At 39.5% G+C, this 20624-nt stretch overlaps 1 protein-coding gene across 2 annotated transcripts; it reads left to right on the top strand.

The window, feature by feature from the left end:
• The first annotated feature begins 724 nt into the window (after positions 1-724).
• Positions 725-19706, top strand: LOC142351473 (synaptic vesicle 2-related protein-like). 2 transcript variants are annotated; one of them, XM_075403503.1, is made up of 3 exons: positions 725-1432; positions 18636-19101; positions 19452-19706. In XM_075403503.1, the coding sequence occupies exons 1-3, from the start codon at positions 907-909 to the stop codon at positions 19633-19635; spliced, it is 1176 nt and encodes a 391-aa protein (XP_075259618.1). In that variant the 5' UTR covers positions 725-906; the 3' UTR covers positions 19636-19706. The 2 variants fall into 2 exon arrangements, with proteins under 2 accessions (XP_075259618.1, XP_075259617.1); XM_075403502.1 differs by having other exon boundaries at positions 18636-19706.
• Positions 19707-20624: the final 918 nt, after the last annotated feature.

The following is a 20624-nucleotide window of genomic DNA, read 5'->3' as shown; positions in this document are numbered from 1 at the left end:
CTTCAAGCTTTCTCGTTTTTGTTGGTTGCATACAAACATTTCTCTCTGATGTTGGAGTTTGAATAAATATCCCATATAAACAAAGGAATAAAACCTGTCTACCTCAAATTGGAGTTAACTAAGTCTTTTTAATATCCAGGGGCAACAATCCTAACATAGTGAATAATTGCTGAGAATTTGTCATCCGCGCGCATGATCGGACGTATTTGGAGAAATGGGGTTTCTTACTAGTCACTCAACTTGCACGCATTTAGAAAAAACCTTTCCGTCTCGGCAGGGGTTAATCTTGATGTTGATTTTGGCAAGTTTTATCTTGTTGTAATGATTTTATTATGGCCTGGAAAACACAACCTGAAGTGGCCTGGAAAACACAATTTGGATTTAAAAATGTGGATTTTTGCAGACTTTTGGGAGTAAAATTTTTTCACAATTCTTGCTAGGTTTTTCCGCAGACTATTTAAAAACAGTTCGGTTTTTTGAATTATTTTTTTTATTAATTAGAGAATCTGTTTAGAATTCTTTTTCGTACTTATAAATTTGCAGGGAAAAATATTATATAACATAGAAACCTATTTTCTTGAAGTTTTTCACATTATTCTCAGCTGCCAAATCTAAATCAGCTTCATTTGATACACAACTTACACCAAAGAACGTCACAAGAGTTCTTCCAAAAACTGCGTTGAGTTTCTAATTACAATTATCAATGATTTAAGCATATTAGATAGTTTAACGCACTTTTAGTACTAATATTTGTGCTTTTTGATTATTAAGAAAACAGAATTCAGTAAAAGAAAGCTTGCATATTGTATTACATTTTTTAAAATGAACTTTTGATTCTATTACATGTGATTCAAATGCAACAAATTATTGAAAGGTTATCGTTTTGATGCTGAACAAAAAAGCAGAATGAAAAGAACAGGAGAAATAAACGAAAGCCTTTTGACAGAAAAAAAAGCCGACCAAAAACTACCCTATGGTTCACTTAGAGAAAATTTACAAGAAGAGCCTAAACTATACTTGGATGACGAACCAAAAGCAAACAATTACGTCGTTTTTGACCCCGAACAAGAATGCACGTCGACCCAAATTATCAGTCATATCGGATTCGGAAAATCGCAAGTTGTAATGATGACTGTTTTGTTCTTCGCATGGTTCGCCGAGCATTCCGAAATCAATTTAATGCCCATTTTGTCAACTCGTCTATACGTCGAAATGGATCTCACGCCCGAGTTGGAATCGGCTCTCGGAGCTGCCTCGTTTGCAGGGTTCGCTGTAAGTTACCCTCTCTGGGGAATAATTGCGGATAAAATTGGAAGGCGCCCGACGTTGATTTTGAGCCACTGCTGGATTCTTTTTTGGGGCATTTTATGCTGCTTGGCACCATCGTTGACGTGGTTGATTGTATTCCGTGTGATGTACTCATTAGCAGGGGGTAAGCGATTATTTCATCTGTTTTCAAGATTTCTTGAAAAAAGTATTCTCGAAAAAGATAAACACTTAGCTGTTTATGCAATTAATAAGCCTAGATCAATTTACTGCAACGGGATTTCACAAAAAAAACAAATAACACAAATGATTTGGTTTAAAATTTTCATAAAAAGGTTAAATGTTGACCATCATAAAATTCTAAAGCTCGTTAATGAGAATGAAAATATAAAAATGATATTTTACAAAATTCAAAGCAAATTATCCCGACCAAAGAAATAGAAAATTATGATTTTCTTTAATACAAAGTAGTTCTTATGATTCTGGAGTGGTGCGTAAAACATTAAAGTTTCGCTCAAATTTTGCGAATGCAGAAAATTCTTAGTCCAGAAATCGTCTTTTTTAAACGTCAGAAAATCGTCAGTGTGTTTTGCTTCATCAGTATGCTTCGTCAAACATACCAACCATTTCTTTTGTTTGAAGCAAAACAAACCAAATCAAATAAACCAAACAGTTTGAAAAAGGAACAAAACGAAGATTAATACCGAAAATACCAAACACATCGATGTTTTCCCAGATCAATTAATAAAAAATTTTTTTACCTTTGAGACCAAACATACCATCAAACCAAACATACAATCAAATTTTTCACATGGAAAATTGAAAATATACGGAACAATTGCGTCGTTTTCTGTCTTCTGGACTAGGGTTGTTTTGTAAACGCCAGATTATTCAATGATGGAGCTCCGTCTAAAAGATAGCTTAGTGTAGAAATTGAAACTTAAGAAATACAGGAAAACGAAAGTTAAAGAAATTTGAACTAACCTTTAAATTTTCTCGATGAACCGTATAAACCGAAACCGAAATTAGACCAAAGAGAAATATAGTTATTTGTTCAGATCAAGATTAGAGTTGTGATTGGATTCTCTCAAACTAAGTTGGTACCAAACTTAAAACAAAGATATTAATCGGACCTGATAATCTTAGTAAACGAAACACCTTGAAGGTATACTAAAATTATTATTCGAAGATTTAGGCATGGAAAAATGACCTGGAACGCATTTTTCGGACCTTACATTATACGTACGGATATACAAAACCCCTAGAAATCAGGCCACATTAGGGTCCGTAAAAGGTATTTTCTCAAACGATTGAGCTAAATTAGCCCACAGGACTCAATTATCTCAAGTTATGAAAAGATAAGCTAGTGTAAATACGGATAATTTTTGAGCCTTTTTTTAACCCAATTACCTGATTCTAAATTCACTTGCTTGCTATACAACCTTCGTTATTCTCAGCGGTAAAAGTCTTTCCTTAATTCGATTTTTCCAACTTCTTAGGATTATTCGATAGAGTCGGTGTAGACTCAGAGATTGACTAGAGAAATAGAAAATAGTTAGGAGACTTGTTTTAGAATAACCTTAGTTTGATTATGGCTTTGAATTAGTTAGGAATAAGGTCTGTGGTAACATTGCAATCTTTAATATAAAAGTCTAGCAATTTCTTATGTTCGAGTTTGGCTTCAATTCAAAACATAACAAAGCTACCTAGGAACATAGGCGGTTATACAAAGATCAATGACTATTAGGTTAAGTTAAGATCTCCCGGGACTTGTACATCAAAGTGTGACTGCAGACATCTTCAAGACGAAAGTTTCTAAGAGTATCAATCGCCGCGCTCGTTTGGATACTGAATAAGTGAAGCAACTCTGAGGGTAGGGTTGCCTGCTCGTGGAAGACTTGGCGAGTAAGGCTAACCCGTGTAGTATGGATGGGTGAACCAAGTAGACACTTAACACGGTCTGCAGTAACCTTGAACTACCTGATGGGCAATAGATCTTGCGTTCTATTTTCAAGTGGTCGATACTCGTCTTGTTGGGTGGTGGAGTGAACTAAGACGAACTTTGCTTCATCTTCAATTTTAGTAGTCATTAGGGTCACAGATTGATCTATTAGTATAACTTAGTTGCATTGAGAACTTGGTATACTTCTCAATCACAGTTCCACTTATTTTATAATTGTTTCCCTTTTTTCATACACTTAGCTATTACTTGAGGCTAAAGAACTCTGAATCCAATTTTAAAAGTACTATTTCAACATAGTGCCGCCTCCGATCTGAATCTAAGGAGTAATAGACGGGCTTGGCATAACCCTCTCTGTTAGATAGGATAATAGGCTTTCGAAGTTACCACTACTCTAGTTCGCTTTTTTTTTAATATTCAAGTAGCTACAAATTGTTGGGATTTGATTAGGGAATCTCCTTATCCCAGTTTTTCAAATTCTACATTGGCGATCACAGAGGGATTTATTATTAGAAAAACTCACAGGCATTACTGTAAAGACTAGCGAAAAAGGGGAATACTTAGCTATAAAACCAAGAAGGCGATCAGGGCTCACGTACCGTCAGTGAACCTTCAAAAAAAACATTGAACAACAAAGAGAAGAGATTTTTTACGAAACAATAGAGAAGAAAAACCGAACATAATCAAAGTAGCTTACTTCGAGACCGTATAATCGAAATCTGACTGCTAATTTGAACACAATTCAAAAGAAGTTTAACGTTTGCATTACTGCGAATCCAAATTGTTATTTTATAGTTTTTAGATTCTAATTCTTTTTCTTTTTTGTAAAAACAAAGAAATTACTGACAGGTGGGCTCTTGAAACGAAAAAAAAGGAATTAAAGTAAATTACTTTTATGAGGAAGAAAACAACTAACGTTCCTTACGTGAACACAATACAAATGGCAAACGCAAACAACAACAACACCCAGCAGCAAATCGTAGTGGCTGCTCCACCTCTAGCTCCCTTACTTTATCCGAGCAAAAACTTCGACTGCTTCGAGCGATGGATACGCCATTTCGAAGCAATGTCTCAGGCAAACAATTGGGATGGCGCCAGAATGCGAGCCGTCCTCTCCACTTGCTTGAACAACTACGCACTTGACGAGCACTAAAACATCTCGGATCAGTACTTCAACCAAGTTCAAGTACAACCAGACCCAACGATCGAGGTGTGCTCAATGCCCTCAACAACAGAATTGGAGACTTTCCTAATGCAAGGAGTGCCAGAACCGAGTTCAAGAACCTCCAGCAAAAGGGAGGGGAGAGCATACAAGAGTTCTCACAAAGAGTCCGAAAACTGGGCAAAGCAGCAAACGCCCATTTGAACACAGCCGGAAGGCAAGAAGCAAATAAGGACCCATTTATTGATGGATTGTTGGACAGTGAGATAGGATATACCCTCTTCAAGGAAGATCCGGATAATTTCAATGCATCCGCGCACAGAGCCATAGCCCTCGAAGCATTTGCGAAAGTTGAGAACGCCCGATAACGACCAAGACGGACAGGACAAGTACGTTGGACGCCAGGCAACGACGAAGAAAGTGGAAGATAAACCGAAATCCGAGATTTATCGACAAATGTGGGCATGGGACTCAGTGACTTGATGAAAAATCGGATCAGGAGTTTTAACAAATTGTTGGAATAGCAGGAACGTCACACGCAAATCATGGAAAGAATTCTAGATACACAGAGCCGGTTTTTAGCGGATCTTGCTCCAGCCCCAGAGCGTCGCGCAGCCCTGTCAGAGTTGATCCGAACAGCAACGTACAATGCTATCATTGTCAAGACTGGGGGCACTTTGCAAGTCGAGGCCCGAAACGATGCACTACCCCAAGAAGACAAGAAGATGGAGACTTCGAATTACACCCAGTTGTTAAGATGACCCTGCAGAGAGCAAAACGTCTTGATACCTTTAACAGTGCAAATATCGAGATTTCTACTGACATTTTTGGACCTACTGTTTTTGTAAAATCTACTGTTGATGCAAAACAGAGCGGAAAGATGCACAGAGCACTGCTCAACACAGGCAGTAATGTGAATACTATATCTGAACAAATATACCAACTTTATTCACTAACAATGTTACAGCCTGAGTTCTAAGATACAGTCTTATCTGCAACAAACGACCCGTTCCGCATTTCAGGAAAGGTCGCCGGAATTTTTGAATTCGGTCCGGGAATGGTTGTTCAGACGGAATTTCTTGTCACCCCGGATAGAGACGTACCGTTGATCTTAGGGACACCTATGTTGCAAGAAGATCAAATGTCGATCAACTTTCAGTCAAGGCAACTAATGTGGGGCACAAAAAGCAGTACAGTCAATTTGACAGTTTTCTGGAAAACAGAAAAACCCGGATAAATCAAAGTGTTCGGCGAACTCAACAAGGTAACTAAAAAAGATGCTTTCCCATTACCCAGAATCGATCAAATCCTTGATCATCTTCATGGAGCTAAAATTTTCTCGATGCTGGATTTAGCCTCCGGATACTAGCAGGTCCCACTAGCAGAGTCAGCGATACCAAAAACTGCATTCGTTTCCCCTGACGGTGGTCATTACGAGTTCCTGCGAATACAATTCGGACTGTGCAATACCTCAGGCACTTTTCAACGTTTGATGATAGCAATCTTTAACGAGTAGCTGTTCAGTTTTCATCTCATACTTTCAAACGATGTTCTAGTCTTCAGTAAGTCAGAGGAGGAACACGAAAAACATCTCCGAAGTGTGTGTGAAACCCTATGGGCAGCAAACTTGAAACTAAGCCAAAGAAGTGTAAATTATACCAAAACTCAGTTACGTACTTGGGGTACAAACTCAGTGCCGAAGGAATTTCACCCGATGAGGGAAAAATCAGAGCCCTGAAAGAGTGGAAAATACCGGAAAATATTACTGAAGTGAGATCGTTCATAGGATTCTGCAGGTACTATCGTCGATTCGTAATGGACTTTGCCGGGATAGTAAAACCACTACATGAGATCACGAAGAAGAACCGGAGATTCACCTGGACACCGGACTGTCAAGCTGCTTTCGAGAACTTGAAAACAGCAATGATCGAGAACGCGGTTTTGTCACGTCCAGACTACAGCTCACCATTCGTTCTAGATACAGACGCAAGTGACAACAGTTTGGGCGCAGTACTCTTGAATGTCAAAAATGGTGTTGAGTATCCAGTGGCGTTTGCAAGCTGAGTGCTATCACCAGCCGAATGTAAATATTCAACAACAAAGTGGGAGGCACTAGCTGTAATCCAGGCGATAAAATGGTACAAACCATACCTATGAGGGACAAGGTTTGTGTTGAGAACAGACCATGCTTCACTTCAATGGCTGGTCAGGCAAAATAACGATGGAATGATGTTTCGAATGTTAAAAAAGCTTGAAGAGTTTGACTTCTAGGTGGTTCATCGTCCTAGTGAGAAACATGGAAACGCAGATGGCATTTCACGACAGTGTAGCCAGACTCCCGAATTGACTGAAGAGGAGAAGAAAGAGATATTCGGCGATTGCCCCCCCCAGCTAAAAGTTTAAGCGACGCACTCAGGCATATCCAATTGGTGACTTCATAGGAATCCTACCCAAGCTCATGAACAGATATAAAACTAACCCACGCACTAACCTACAAAATTCAGAAGGCAAAAACTCTAACGTTCACCAGTCATGAGTTCGAAGATGCGACTACAGAATGGATTGAAACGGATACGGATTCAGATTTTGGAGCCCAGAACACAGAGTGGGACTCCGAATTACCTCATCAAAATAAAACTCAGCCGCAGGACAGTGACAATGACGACGAACACGAAGTTTTTTACAGTATTGGCTTCCGGAAGCTCTATGATGCTCTGACACAAGAACGGGCATCCAGAAGAAAATTTGGCTTCGACTGTTTGACCGACGAGGAGAGTGATTACTCCGGCCAAACCGAGGTTGCTGAGACCCAGATGACCACAGAAACTGTCGATGTCTACAAACCCGAGACAGAAGTTCCTGAAACTGACGTTGGAAGCAACTACTGCAGCCATAACAATTTTGGAAGAGTTCGAATGACCTCAAATCCGGAGCAACCCAGGAAACATGAAGCAAACCTTCCCAACAACGACAAGACATCAATGGAAATTGTTCTAGAGAGGGCAGAGAAGCGGCAAGAGAAAATCAGGCGCAAAACCCTGCAGTTAAACTTGTTTTTAAAAGGGCCAATGCTGAGAAAAACGGCACGAAAACGTCCCTTGGCAAATTAACGTGAAGAAAACAGCAGCTAGTGCACCCGGAGATGATGCGGTGGCACTCTGGTGTGTGTGGGAACAACTAGAATTGGCAGAGGGATTTCTCTACCGAAAATGGCTTATTGAGTGAACGAGTTCAAATGTCAGACAGTTCGTGGTGCCCACAAGTCTACAGGAAAAATTGCTAGAACAACTAAACAACTCTACGATAATTGGGTGACACTTCGCTTTTCAAAAGACACTCGACCTAGCTAGGCAACGTTTCTGGTAGCCAAACATGAGAAAAGACATCGAGAGGAAATGTGAAAACTGTTTGAAGTGTCAGTCGCAATCTGCAGCTGAGAAGAAACGGAAAACACCATTGCAGACAACAACGTAGGAATCCGTTTCAATAATATTGCCACAGACATGCTGGGGCCAGTGACCAAAACTAAAATAGGAGGGTACAAATATATTCTCGTACTCACGGACTACTTCAGCACAATTGTCGTCAGCACACCATTGCAAAACACAACTGCCGAGGCCGTAACAAGAGCAATCATGGAAAAAAAGATTCTTCTGTTTGGGGCACCGATTCAATTCACACTGATCAGGGCTCAAACTTTTGCAGTGAACTTATCTTGGAACTGTGCAAGCTGTTCGGAATGGAAAAAACAAAGACCTCGTCTTACCACCCTCAAGGCAACGGCATGGTAGAGCGACGCAACCCGGTCATTGCTGATGTAATTTCAAAATACGGTGCGGGAAATCCGAAAACTTGGGACGAGATGCTGCCATATCTGAGCTTCGTCAACAACACAACAGTACACAGAACAACAGGGCATACCCCTTATCTTTAGTTTACGGACAAGAGTGCAAATACCCACTCAATTTACTCCTACCTAAGGCGCCAGGTCGCAAAATTCAAAGTTATGAATTCACTCGATGGTTGGAGGAACAATTTCTTGAAGCACACTTGATCGCCAGAGAAACTTTGGGATGCAATCAAGAGAGGCAAAAAAACCGATACCACAAAGAATACTCTGGAGAAAGCTACCGCAATGGTGATCGAGTTTGGCTGTTCGCTCCCCACAAAGCCAAATTGAGAAAGTTCTTCTTGCCGTGGGACGGCCCCTACATTGTGTTATAGAAAACTTCCGATGTACATTACACGATACCTAAAACTGGCAGTTCTAACAAATGGCAGATTGCACACCAAAGGCTGAAACCCGTGAAAGAGGAGCCGGATCAACGCAGGATCTGTACCCAACCTTTACCAGGAAGACGACAGCCAACTGGAGAATTAGTAGAAGACTTGGAAGATAAAGCAAATATAGGACTCTTCTCGGAAAACACTACACAAAGACTTTTTCGTCGAAACACAGAAAAGACCTCGAGATACAAATGGACGGAGGAAGAAGATGACTTCTTCCAAAATCTGTTTGAGGAACAAGAGAAAACTTCTGCGATCAGACGAGAGGCAAACAACGAGACGCAGGACGTCGAGGAAGTACAGGCAACTGAACTAACGGGACATGATGACAGAAAGAGAGAGCATGACAGAAGCCAACCTGGAACCCTCTCCCCCAAGTGCCGAGCAAACGGACCCACCAGAGACAACGGATCAACAAAGGACTACCCCGTATAAGACTTTCAATACAGAATTCAATAACATCCTTAAACCTCATAAGGCGAAAGGGTTGAAACGGACACTAATGACACTCAACTTCAAAACACCGAGCCCAAGCCTACTCTCTAACACGGAGGGACGCCCCAAGCTGGCAAAGTGATTCCCCAAAAAATACGGAATCGATAACGAATGAAAACATTAATCATAGCGCACATGACGAACCTACTAACAAACTCGACTCAAAACTTTGAAACGATACCAAAATATTTTTTATCATTGTACTGTGAACTCTTCGATAGAGAGAACTACTGTGGACTAATAAATTTTTCTTATTCCAAGCCACTCGCTCAACACACAAAAAAGCGATCAAAAGGTTCAAAAGGTCTTGATTAAGACTTTAAATAGCAATTAAGCATAGCAACACTCGTCGAAACAGAACCCAGACTATATATGATAATCAAGAAAATTTTTCTTAGTTTAATTACGGTTTCCAGACCATTAAAAAAAGAGAATTTTAGAACAAAGCAAATGAGTCAAGCGCACAAAAAAACGTAAAGTTCGGGCAATAGTACCAATTCGAATACAAAACCTAGTTACAAATAATAATTGCACAATTTTTCTTATACAAAACTGAATTCACAGTATCAAAAAAAAACTTGTAGCCACAAGTGCTGTTTACTCTAACTTTGGCAATATTTAGATGAACTGGTGCTATCTCTTTCTTTGTTATCCGGTTGAATCTAGCAGAAGAAGTGACAACTCAAGCAAACATTGCGCTCGTCCAACAGACTTCGATCGCTCCAGCTGATTCAAATGAACTGATAGAAATTGCAGTATCCTTTCCTAAAACCTTGGACATTGATTGGGGCGCATTTAAAATATTTTTCGGAAATCCTCAACGAGATGGAAGAAATTCACGTGTAGAGAGACGCAGTGGGGATACTGCAATGACAAAACACTAAACGGCATCCCGGAAAACAGCCAGAATACCCTGATCACATCGCTACGAAAATACATTTCTGAGATCGAAGAAGAAAGGATTCAGCTGATTCGAGATGTGAAGACTTTTCCAAATTCTACGGAGCTCATGAACAGGAAGAGAAGGTCAATAGGGTTGCTTGCAGAGGGAGCTGCCGCCGCACTTCTTTTGGAGCCCATAGTGGAAAAAAAACAGCTTGCAAAATGCTCTCCATCTTTTATCTTTGTCAGGACTCGAAAGAAAAAATGCGACGAATTGCAAGGCTCTTGGACAGCATGGACTACGAGCTACATCATTTATAGAGCAAATCAGTGGACACAATACAAATCCTGGGCAACGAAAACTTAAAACGGCAGAAGCAAATGAAAACTATCTTGAACTATACAGCTGGGAACGTCGGAACCGTAGAGCAAGCCATTAACAACCTTGAACACAATATGGATCAAGTACAGCAGGCCCAAGTCTGCGGCCACAAGAGGAGTGACGTAATTATCTTTTTACTCAAAACGCAAAGTGTGATCAATAACGTTTCCCACGCGTTAGTGTCTCTTCATTCGGAAGTGCAATCCTTTAAGTATGAACTCAAGCAATTCAATAACAAAGTTCGGGAGATTTTCCACGAGATGTCGAACGGAAGAAAACCACCAAGACTTGTTGAACCAGGCAAACTGCAACGAATCTTACAACCTCTTCGATTACATCAGAAAACGATGTCAATACCACTCTAGCATGTTAGTCTCTACTATGAACTTGAGCTACTTCGTAAAGTTTTTATTGGGGACAATGAGCTCCTTTTAAAAATCGAAATCCCGATGTCAAGTCAAAGCCCCGTCCACGAAGTCCTTAAAGGAGTGCCCCTTCTGCAAAGTGCTTGTACCCGAGCGTGAACTCTTTGTCGTCTCGGAAGCTACGACTAACTTTGCTGAAGTTGACGAAGCACAGATTCTCTCTTGTCAAAAATCGAATCAACTAAAACTCTGTGAACAACCCTTCTCAATGACTAGAAACCAACAAGCTGGTTGTCTGGTCAGTCTATTTTTTTGTCACGAAGCAGCTGTTTTACAGACTTGTAAATTTGATATCATCCAGTTTCCAACAATGCCTACTGAAACCTATCTAGCACATTCAAAATTCCTCATTTCGTCAGCAACCACAAAATACTGGTCAAATGAAATCACAGATAACACCCTAAAGAGCAGTAGATTGGGCGGATGCCAAAGTTGCATAGTACAACCTCTTTGTAACGGGAGAACTAAGATATCTAACGGAGGCTTGGTTCTGCGCCCCTCAACGGACAACTGTCATAACGAAACTGGGCTGGGTATAACCGTAGGTCTCACCCTCTACTTGTGGAAGCGTTCACCCTGCCGATATCAGAAAACCACGAGCTGAGTTCCCTAAGTACCAACTATGGACTACCAAAGAAAAGTAATAGAACATGTCAAAGTCGAACTACAAGCAAAACCACCACTTGAAATAGACACCGCAACGATCAAAAATTTGGTACGAGATTTTCGTCGGAGCAACAAAGAGCGACCAAGACAAAACACAGCTGGAGGAACTGCAAATAATGTGGCAGGCTTCTGAGGACTGTTTCTATGGGTTATCACTTTTTTTACAATCCCGATAATTTTATTTTGGAAAAGGAAAAAATTATACTTCAAACAAAGGGCACAACCTCATGTGATGAGCGAAATCTATGACAAAACAGAGGACGAAAACCACCCAACACAGTACACAGAGTTAATTTGTAGAGTCAGAGAGCAGAATAAACTAGAGTCGTCAGCATTTTAATGAGAGTTGTACCTTCCTTGTAATCTCTTATACCCCTGTATCCTTGTGTTCCTCACATAATTCAATTGCTTAATTGGCGCTAAAACTGTGATGAATTATAACTATTCAGGAGAATACTTGAGTCCGATGGGGAATTGTAGAAATTGAAACTTAAGAAATACAGGAAACCGAAAGTCAAAAAAATTTGAACTAACCTTTAAATTTTCTCGATGAACCGTATAAACCGAAACCGAAATTAGACCAAAGAGAAATATAGTTATTTGTTCAGATCAAGATTCGAGGCCGTAACAAGAGCAATCATGGAAAAAAAGATTCTTCTGTTTGGGGCACCGATTCAATTCACACTGATCAGGGCTCAAACTTTTGCAGTGAACTTATCTTGGAACTGTGCAAGCTGTTCGGAATGGAAAAAACAAAGACCTCGTCTTACCACCCTCAAGGCAACGGCATGGTAGAGCGACGCAACCCGGTCATTGCTGATGTAATTTCAAAATACGGTGCGGGAAATCCGAAAACTTGGGACGAGATGCTGCCATATCTGAGCTTCGTCAACAACACAACAGTACACAGAACAACAGGGCATACCCCTTATCTTTAGTTTACGGACAAGAGTGCAAATACCCACTCAATTTACTCCTACCTAAGGCGCCAGGTCGCAAAATTCAAAGTTATGAATTCACTCGATGGTTGGAGGAACAATTTCTTGAAGCACACTTGATCGCCAGAGAAACTTTGGGATGCAATCAAGAGAGGCAAAAAAACCGATACCACAAAGAATACTCTGGAGAAAGCTACCGCAATGGTGATCGAGTTTGGCTGTTCGCTCCCCACAAAGCCAAATTGAGAAAGTTCTTCTTGCCGTGGGACGGCCCCTACATTGTGTTATAGAAAACTTCCGATGTACATTACACGATACCTAAAACTGGCAGTTCTAACAAATGGCAGATTGCACACCAAAGGCTGAAACCCGTGAAAGAGGAGCCGGATCAACGCAGGATCTGTACCCAACCTTTACCAGGAAGACGACAGCCAACTGGAGAATTAGTAGAAGACTTGGAAGATAAAGCAAATATAGGACTCTTCTCGGAAAACACTACACAAAGACTTTTTCGTCGAAACACAGAAAAGACCTCGAGATACAAATGGACGGAGGAAGAAGATGACTTCTTCCAAAATCTGTTTGAGGAACAAGAGAAAACTTCTGCGATCAGACGAGAGGCAAACAACGAGACGCAGGACGTCGAGGAAGTACAGGCAACTGAACTAACTGGACATGATGACAGAAAGAGAGAGCATGACAGAAGCCAACCTGGAACCCTCTCCCCCAAGTGCCGAGCAAACGGACCCACCAGAGACAACGGATCAACAAAGGACTACCCCGTATAAGACTTTCAATACAGAATTCAATAACATCCTTAAACCTCATAAGGCGAAAGGGTTGAAACGGACACTAATGACACTCAACTTCAAAACACCGAGCCCAAGCCTACTCTCTAACACGGAGGGACGCCCCAAGCTGGCAAAGTGATTCCCCAAAAAATACGGAATCGATAACGAATGAAAACATTAATCATAGCGCACATGACGAACCTACTAACAAACTCGACTCAAAACTTTGAAACGATACCAAAATATTTTTTATCATTGTACTGTGAACTCTTCGATAGAGAGAACTACTGTGGACTAATAAATTTTTCTTATTCCAAGCCACTCGCTCAACACACAAAAAAGCGATCAAAAGGTTCAAAAGGTCTTGATTAAGACTTTAAATAGCAATTAAGCATAGCAACACTCGTCGAAACAGAACCCAGACTATATATGATAATCAAGAAAATTTTTCTTAGTTTAATTACGGTTTCCAGACCATTAAAAAAAGAGAATTTTAGAACAAAGCAAATGAGTCATGCGCACAAAAAAACGTAAAGTTCGGGCAATAGTACCAATTCGAATACAAAACCTAGTTACAAATAATAATTGCACAATTTTTCTTATACAAAACTGAATTCACAGTATCAAAAAAAAACTTGTAGCCACAAGTGCTGTTTACTCTAACTTTGGCAATATTTAGATGAACTGGTGCTATCTCTTTCTTTGTTATCCGGTTGAATCTAGCAGAAGAAGTGACAACTCAAGCAAACATTGCGCTCGTCCAACAGACTTCGATCGCTCCAGCTGATTCAAATGAACTGATAGAAATTGCAGTATCCTTTCCTAAAACCTTGGACATTGATTGGGGCGCATTTAAAATATTTTTCGGAAATCCTCAACGAGATGGAAGAAATTCACGTGTAGAGAGACGCAGTGGGGATACTGCAATGACAAAACACTAAACGGCATCCCGGAAAACAGCCAGAATACCCTGATCACATCGCTACGAAAATACATTTCTGAGATCGAAGAAGAAAGGATTCAGCTGATTCGAGATGTGAAGACTTTTCCAAATTCTACGGAGCTCATGAACAGGAAGAGAAGGTCAATAGGGTTGCTTGCAGAGGGAGCTGCCGCCACACTTCTTTTGGAGCCCATAGTGGAAAAAAAACAGCTTGCAAAATGCTCTCCATCTTTTATCTTTGTCAGGACTCGAAAGAAAAAATGCGACGAATTGCAAGGCTCTTGGACAGCATGGACTACGAGCTACATCATTTATAGAGCAAATCAGTGGACACAATACAAATCCTGGGCAACGAAAACTTAAAACGGCAGAAGCAAATGAAAACTATCTTGAACTATACAGCTGGGAACGTCGGAACCGTAGAGCAAGCCATTAACAACCTTGAACACAATATGGATCAAGTACAGCAGGCCCAAGTCTGCGGCCACAAGAGGAGTGACGTAATTATCTTTTTACTCAAAACGCAAAGTGTGATCAATAACGTTTCCCACGCGTTAGTGTCTCTTCATTCGGAAGTGCAATCCTTTAAGTATGAACTCAAGCAATTCAATAACAAAGTTCGGGAGATTTTCCACGAGATGTCGAACGGAAGAAAACCACCAAGACTTGTTGAACCAGGCAAACTGCAACGAATCTTACAACCTCTTCGATTACATCAGAAAACGATGTCAATACCACTCTAGCATGTTAGTCTCTACTATGAACTTGAGCTACTTCGTAAAGTTTTTATTGGGGACAATGAGCTCCTCTTAAAAATCGAAATCCCGATGTCAAGTCAAAGCCCCGTCCACGAAGTCCTTAAAGGAGTGCCCCTTCTGCAAAGTGCTTGTACCCGAGCGTGAATTCTTTGTCGTCTCGGAAGCTACGACTAACTTTGCTGAAGTTGACGAAGCACAGATTCTCTCTTGTCAAAAATCGAATCGACTAAAACTCTGTGAACAACCCTTCTCAATGACTAGAAACCAACAAGCTGGTTGTCTGGTCAGTCTATTTTTTTGTCACGAAGCAGCTGTTTTACAGACTTGTAAATTTGATATCATCCAGTTTCCAACAATGCCTACTGAAACCTATCTAGCACATTCAAAATTCCTCATTTCGTCAGCAACCACAAAATACTGGTCAAATGAAATCACAGATAACACCCTAAAGAGCAGTAGATTGGGCGGATGCCAAAGTTGCATAGTACAGACTCTTTGTAACGGGAGAACTAAGATATCTAACGGAGGCTTGGTTCTGCGCCCCTCAACGGACAACTGTCAGAACGAAACTGGGCTGGGTATAACCGTAGGTCTCACCCTCTACTTGTGGAAGCGTTCACCCTGCCGATATCAGAAAACCACGAGCTGAGTTCCCTAAGTACCAACTATGGACTACCAAAGAAAAGTAATAGAACATGTCAAAGTCGAACTACAAGCAAAACCACCACTTGAAATAGACACCGCAACGATCAAAAATTTGGTACGAGATTTTCGTCGGAGCAACAAAGAGCGACCAAGACAAAACACAGCTGGAGGAACTGCAAATAATGTGGCAGGCTTCTGAGGACTGTTTCTATGGGTTATCACTTTTTTTACAATCCCGATAATTTTATTTTGGAAAAGGAAAAAATTATACTTCAAACAAAGGGCACAACCTCATGTGATGAGCGAAATCTATGACAAAACAGAGGACGAAAACCACCCAACACAGTACACAGAGTTAATTTGTAGAGTCAGAGAGCAGAATAAACTAGAGTCGTCAGCATTTTAATGAGAGTTGTACCTTCCTTGTAATCTCTTATACCCCTGTATCCTTGTGTTCCTCACATAATTCAATTGCTTAATTGGCGCTAAAACTGTGATGAATTATAACTATTCAGGAGAATACTTGAGTCCGATGGGGAATTGTAGAAATTGAAACTTAAGAAATACAGGAAACCGAAAGTCAAAAAAATTTGAACTAACCTTTAAATTTTCTCGATGAACCGTATAAACCGAAACCGAAATTAGACCAAAGAGAAATATAGTTATTTGTTCAGATCAAGATTAGAGTTGTGATTGGATTCTCTCAAACTAAGTTGGTATCAAATTTAAAACAAAGATATTATTTGAACCCCATAATCTTAGTAAACCAAACACCTTGAAGGTATACTAAAATTATTATTCGAAGATTTAGGCATGAAAAAATGACCTGGAATGCATTTTTCCGGCCTTCCAAAATATGTACGGATATACAAAACCCCTAGAAATCAGGCCACATGAGCGTCCGTAAAATGTATTATCTCAAACGATTAGCCTAAATTAAGCCCACAGGACTCAATTAACTTAAGTTATGAAAAGATAAGCTAGTATAAATACGGCTAAATTTTGAGCCTCTTTTTTAACCCAATTACCTGATTCTAAATTTATTGCTTGCTATACAACCTCCGTTATTCTCAGCGGTAATAGTCTTTCCTTAGTTCAATTTTTCTAACTTCTTAGGATTATTCGATAGAGTCGGTGTAGAATCAGAGATCGAATAGAGAAATAGAAAACAGTTAGGAGACTTGTTTTAGAATACACTTAGTTCGATTATGGCTTTGATTTATTTAGGAATAAGGTCTGTGGTAACTTTGCAATCTTTAATTGATAAGTCGAGTAATTTCTTAAGTTAGAGTTTGGCTTTAATTCAAAACATAACATATCTACTTGGGAAAATATGTGATTTACAGATATCAATGACTATTAGGTTAAGTTAAGATCTCCCGGGACTTGGACATCAAGAGATTGACTGCAGACACATCCAAGACGAGAGTTTCTATGAGTATCAATTGCCGCGCTCCTTTGGAGACTGAATATGTGAAGCCACTCTGAGGGTAGGGTTGCCTGCTCGTGGAAGACTTGGCGAGTAAGACTAACCCATGTAGTATGGATGGCGAACCAAGTAGACACTTCACACGGTCTGCAGTAACCCCAAAGTTCTTGAAGGGCAATAGATTATGCGTTCTTTTTTCAAATGGTTGATACTCGCCTGACTGGTTTGTGGAGTGAACTACGACGAACTTCGTTTCATCTTCAATTTTAGTATTCTTAGTATAACTTAGTTGCATTGAGAACTTGGTTTACTTCTCAATAACAGTACTACTACTATTTTATAACTGTTTTCAATCACAGTACTACTACTATTTTATAACTGTTTTCCTTTTTCCATACACTTAGCTCATAGTTGAGGCTGGAGAACTCTGAATCCAACTTTGTCATTACTATTTTAAAATAGTGCTGCATCCAATCTGATTCTCAGGAGTAATAGAAGGGCCTGGTATAACCCTCCCTGTTAGATAGGATAATAGGCTTGCGAAATTACCACTACTCTAGTTCTCTTTTTTTGATTTTCAAGTATCTACAAACTGTTGGGATTTGATTAGGGAATCTCCCCACCCCAGTTTTTCAAATTCTACACTTGGCGAAGGAAGAATCAGTTTTTTACTTTTTTACCAGAACAAAAAGAGAGACATCTGATATAGGAATTCCGTTCAAAGTTTTTAATCATTTTTTATTCTAGAAAAAAAACAAACAGAAGGAACAACTCTTTTGATCTCAATAACTGCTTTTGATTCAAATTTTGATACTTGCATGAGTTGACCTGTTATCAAAGGCGCCCAAACTACGTCGTGATAAATTAGATGGTTAGACTCTACAGAAATAGTAAATCAAAGAAGTAGCGTTTTGGCCTGAAGCATCTAGTATGTTGCAGTACATTACAAGAAATTAATAAACTGTACAATTTTAATCAGTTCAAGTTAAGTTTTATAGCGGATTTCTTTTTCCATTGAAAGTAAAATCTGTCCCTTCTTTCTTGTACCACAAACTTTGAAGTCAAATAAAAAACACAGTCCGGAAGGAAGTTAATATGATTCGCATTCAATAAATGGGTAGAAAGTGGGGGATTTTGGCAAAAAAATTGATAACAAAGAATTTTTCATGCAAACTTAAAAAAACAGAAAAAATATATAAAACGTTAGTAAAACTACACAGATTTTAAATGAGATCCGTATGATTTGTAATATGGTCTTTTATTTATGACAATTATTGCGTTGAACCAAGAGCAAACTTCCAAATATTAATTTATGTAATGTGAGTTCCGGCAAGTTGGTGTGGCAGATGCCGTTAAAATTGTGAGGAGGAACTGGACTGGGGTGGAACGAATTTGGTTCAATTCATAATTTTTGTGACATCTAGCACGTGTTCACGCAAGCGGTTTACATATGGGTATATTCTTCAAAATTGGATGAAAATAGGCTATTGCAAATTTCAATACATAAATACATCTTTTAACCCCCGCCCCTCCATTCTTGCTCACACTATACTACTGTTCATTTACTAATAGATCTCAGTGGGAAATAACAAAATTAATTGTTCAGGTATCATGAACATTCTGATCCCGTACTATTATGAATACCTCGCGCCCCAATACCGACATATTGGATTTGTCACTGGAAACGGGCTTGGAAGTGCCTTTGGGAACACGTTTCCAGTAATCACAGCTCTGATAATTCTCACAAACCAAAAAGACGGGACTTGGCGATGGTACCTCTTCCTAAACACCCTTCCATTCTTTATACTAATTCCACTAGCATTCTTGTTGCTTGAAGAATCGCCTCGGTATCTGATCAACAAAGGCAGAAAGGACGAAGCCTTAAGCGTTCTTAGACGCCTTGCCAAAATGAATGGTCGCCAGTTACCCGAAGACCTGCAACTTAAACCGGAACCCGAAAGCGGCGATTCAGACGATACGGAACCGTTCTTGACAAAACTGAAGATTGCACTAAAAGATGAAGCTATTCTTCGAACTTTTCTTTGTATAATTTCTATTGGTATTGCGTCAAGGTATGTTACTTACGGTATGACGTTTGTTAAAACAGAACTTTTGTTCAAAAACGGTCAAAGCGAAAGTTACTGCTCAACAGACCGAGAAAGAACTTACTACTTAGAGACTAAAGATTACCTCAATCTGCTTTACTCACAGGCCGGAGAATTTGTGGCAGCCTTTCTTATATACCCCGTTTTGAAATATCAAGTATCCCTCCGAATCTCTCAAACTTTGGGTTATGGTTTAGCAATTATCCTGACAGCATTTTTGTACTTCTGCCCAACTTTGGGGGTGGCTTTGTTTGTAGTAACCCTGGAACGGACGATAATTACGGTGTGTACTGTTGTAATGTGGTTGGGTTTTTCAGGGTTGTTGCCGACGAAAGTGCGAAGCAGTCTCTTTGGTCTGGGTTCATTCATTATGTATTTAATTCTCCCATTTACGCCCTACTTGATCCAAACTTTGTCGAAAGAGTCTATGCATCTTGTTACGACAGCTTCCATTGTTATTTTGTCATTTGGCGTTATCGGCGGAATTTTAACACCCTCTAAAATTTACTCAAATTGAAGAAAGTTGGCCAGTTGTATGTGGAGCTTGGATTGTAATAAAAATATGGAAAATGCTTATTTTTGACCATGATATGAAACAATAAAAATTAGAAATTAATGATATTTGTGGTTTCTGCGTTATCACAAAAAAACACCATTAGCGGCATGCTCTGCGCTGCCCTTTTTGTTATCAGTCCCCAAATTTTAGACTGCTTTTTTCATGAGCAGAATTGATCCTTTTTTGGCGTCTGAGACTTTCACGTGAATTTTTTCTCGTGATATGTCATCAATTTCTATCGATCTTTTAAGGTAATTATTATAAAATATGTAAATTGTTATGTGTCTAGACGCAGTTATAAGAAAGATGAAGAAGTTTTTAGTGCAGATTTTGAAAGAACTTGTTCACATAAACAGTTAAATCTAATTTTTCAACGGGATGGAGTGTTGATCGAAAGTTCAATTGGACGAAAGCTGTCTCTGGCCATTGGAGAAAAATTTGTCATTGGGCGAAAAGGTTTTGATGGTGCCATTTCAATGTGTTTCTGAAAACTAATTTTGGTGATCACGCAGTCTACTATCTTTGTCTCGATATGGAAACCAGAAAGTTTAGCTTTTAGTTTCAATAAAATATTGTCAAAATGAGAGAAATCATCAATTCTAATGGGTTCCCTAGTCGAAACCCGATGTCAATTTTAATCTATAGTGTTGTCACAAGAATTTACCCTTAAACATATACATTAATTTAAAATCAATCCAGTTAATGGACATCCTGTAGATGTCTATCTTGACTTAATTAAATTTAAGTTAATTTAACATACAGTAGCTGTAATTTGAATGAAACTAAACGCAAAACCGACCATTTCTAGGAACATCCAGTAGCTTAAAAAAGTAACTTTTTATTTATCCAAATAACAATGTCAAGAGGTAACATTATCAATGGTAGTGTAGGGTAATATAATAATAACTTTATAGATAAAAAACACAGTTGGGTC

This window comes from Convolutriloba macropyga, chromosome 13, assembly GCF_964194025.1.
Source record: "Convolutriloba macropyga chromosome 13, txConMacr16.3, whole genome shotgun sequence".
In the NCBI taxonomy this organism is placed as follows: domain Eukaryota; kingdom Metazoa; phylum Xenacoelomorpha; order Acoela; family Convolutidae; genus Convolutriloba; species Convolutriloba macropyga.
Note: the sequence above shows the minus strand (reverse complement) of the source record. Positions and strands in the feature narration are given on the sequence as shown.

Excerpts from the sequence above, each read along its gene's own strand:
- LOC142351473 (XM_075403502.1), top strand. The coding sequence starts at position 907 with ATGAAAAGAACAGGAGAAATAAACGAAAGCCTTTTGACAGAAAAAAAA. Across the intron at positions 1,433-18,635 it reads GATGTACTCATTAGCAGGGG|GTATCATGAACATTCTGATC; the intron begins GTAAGCGATTAT and ends TTAATTGTTCAG.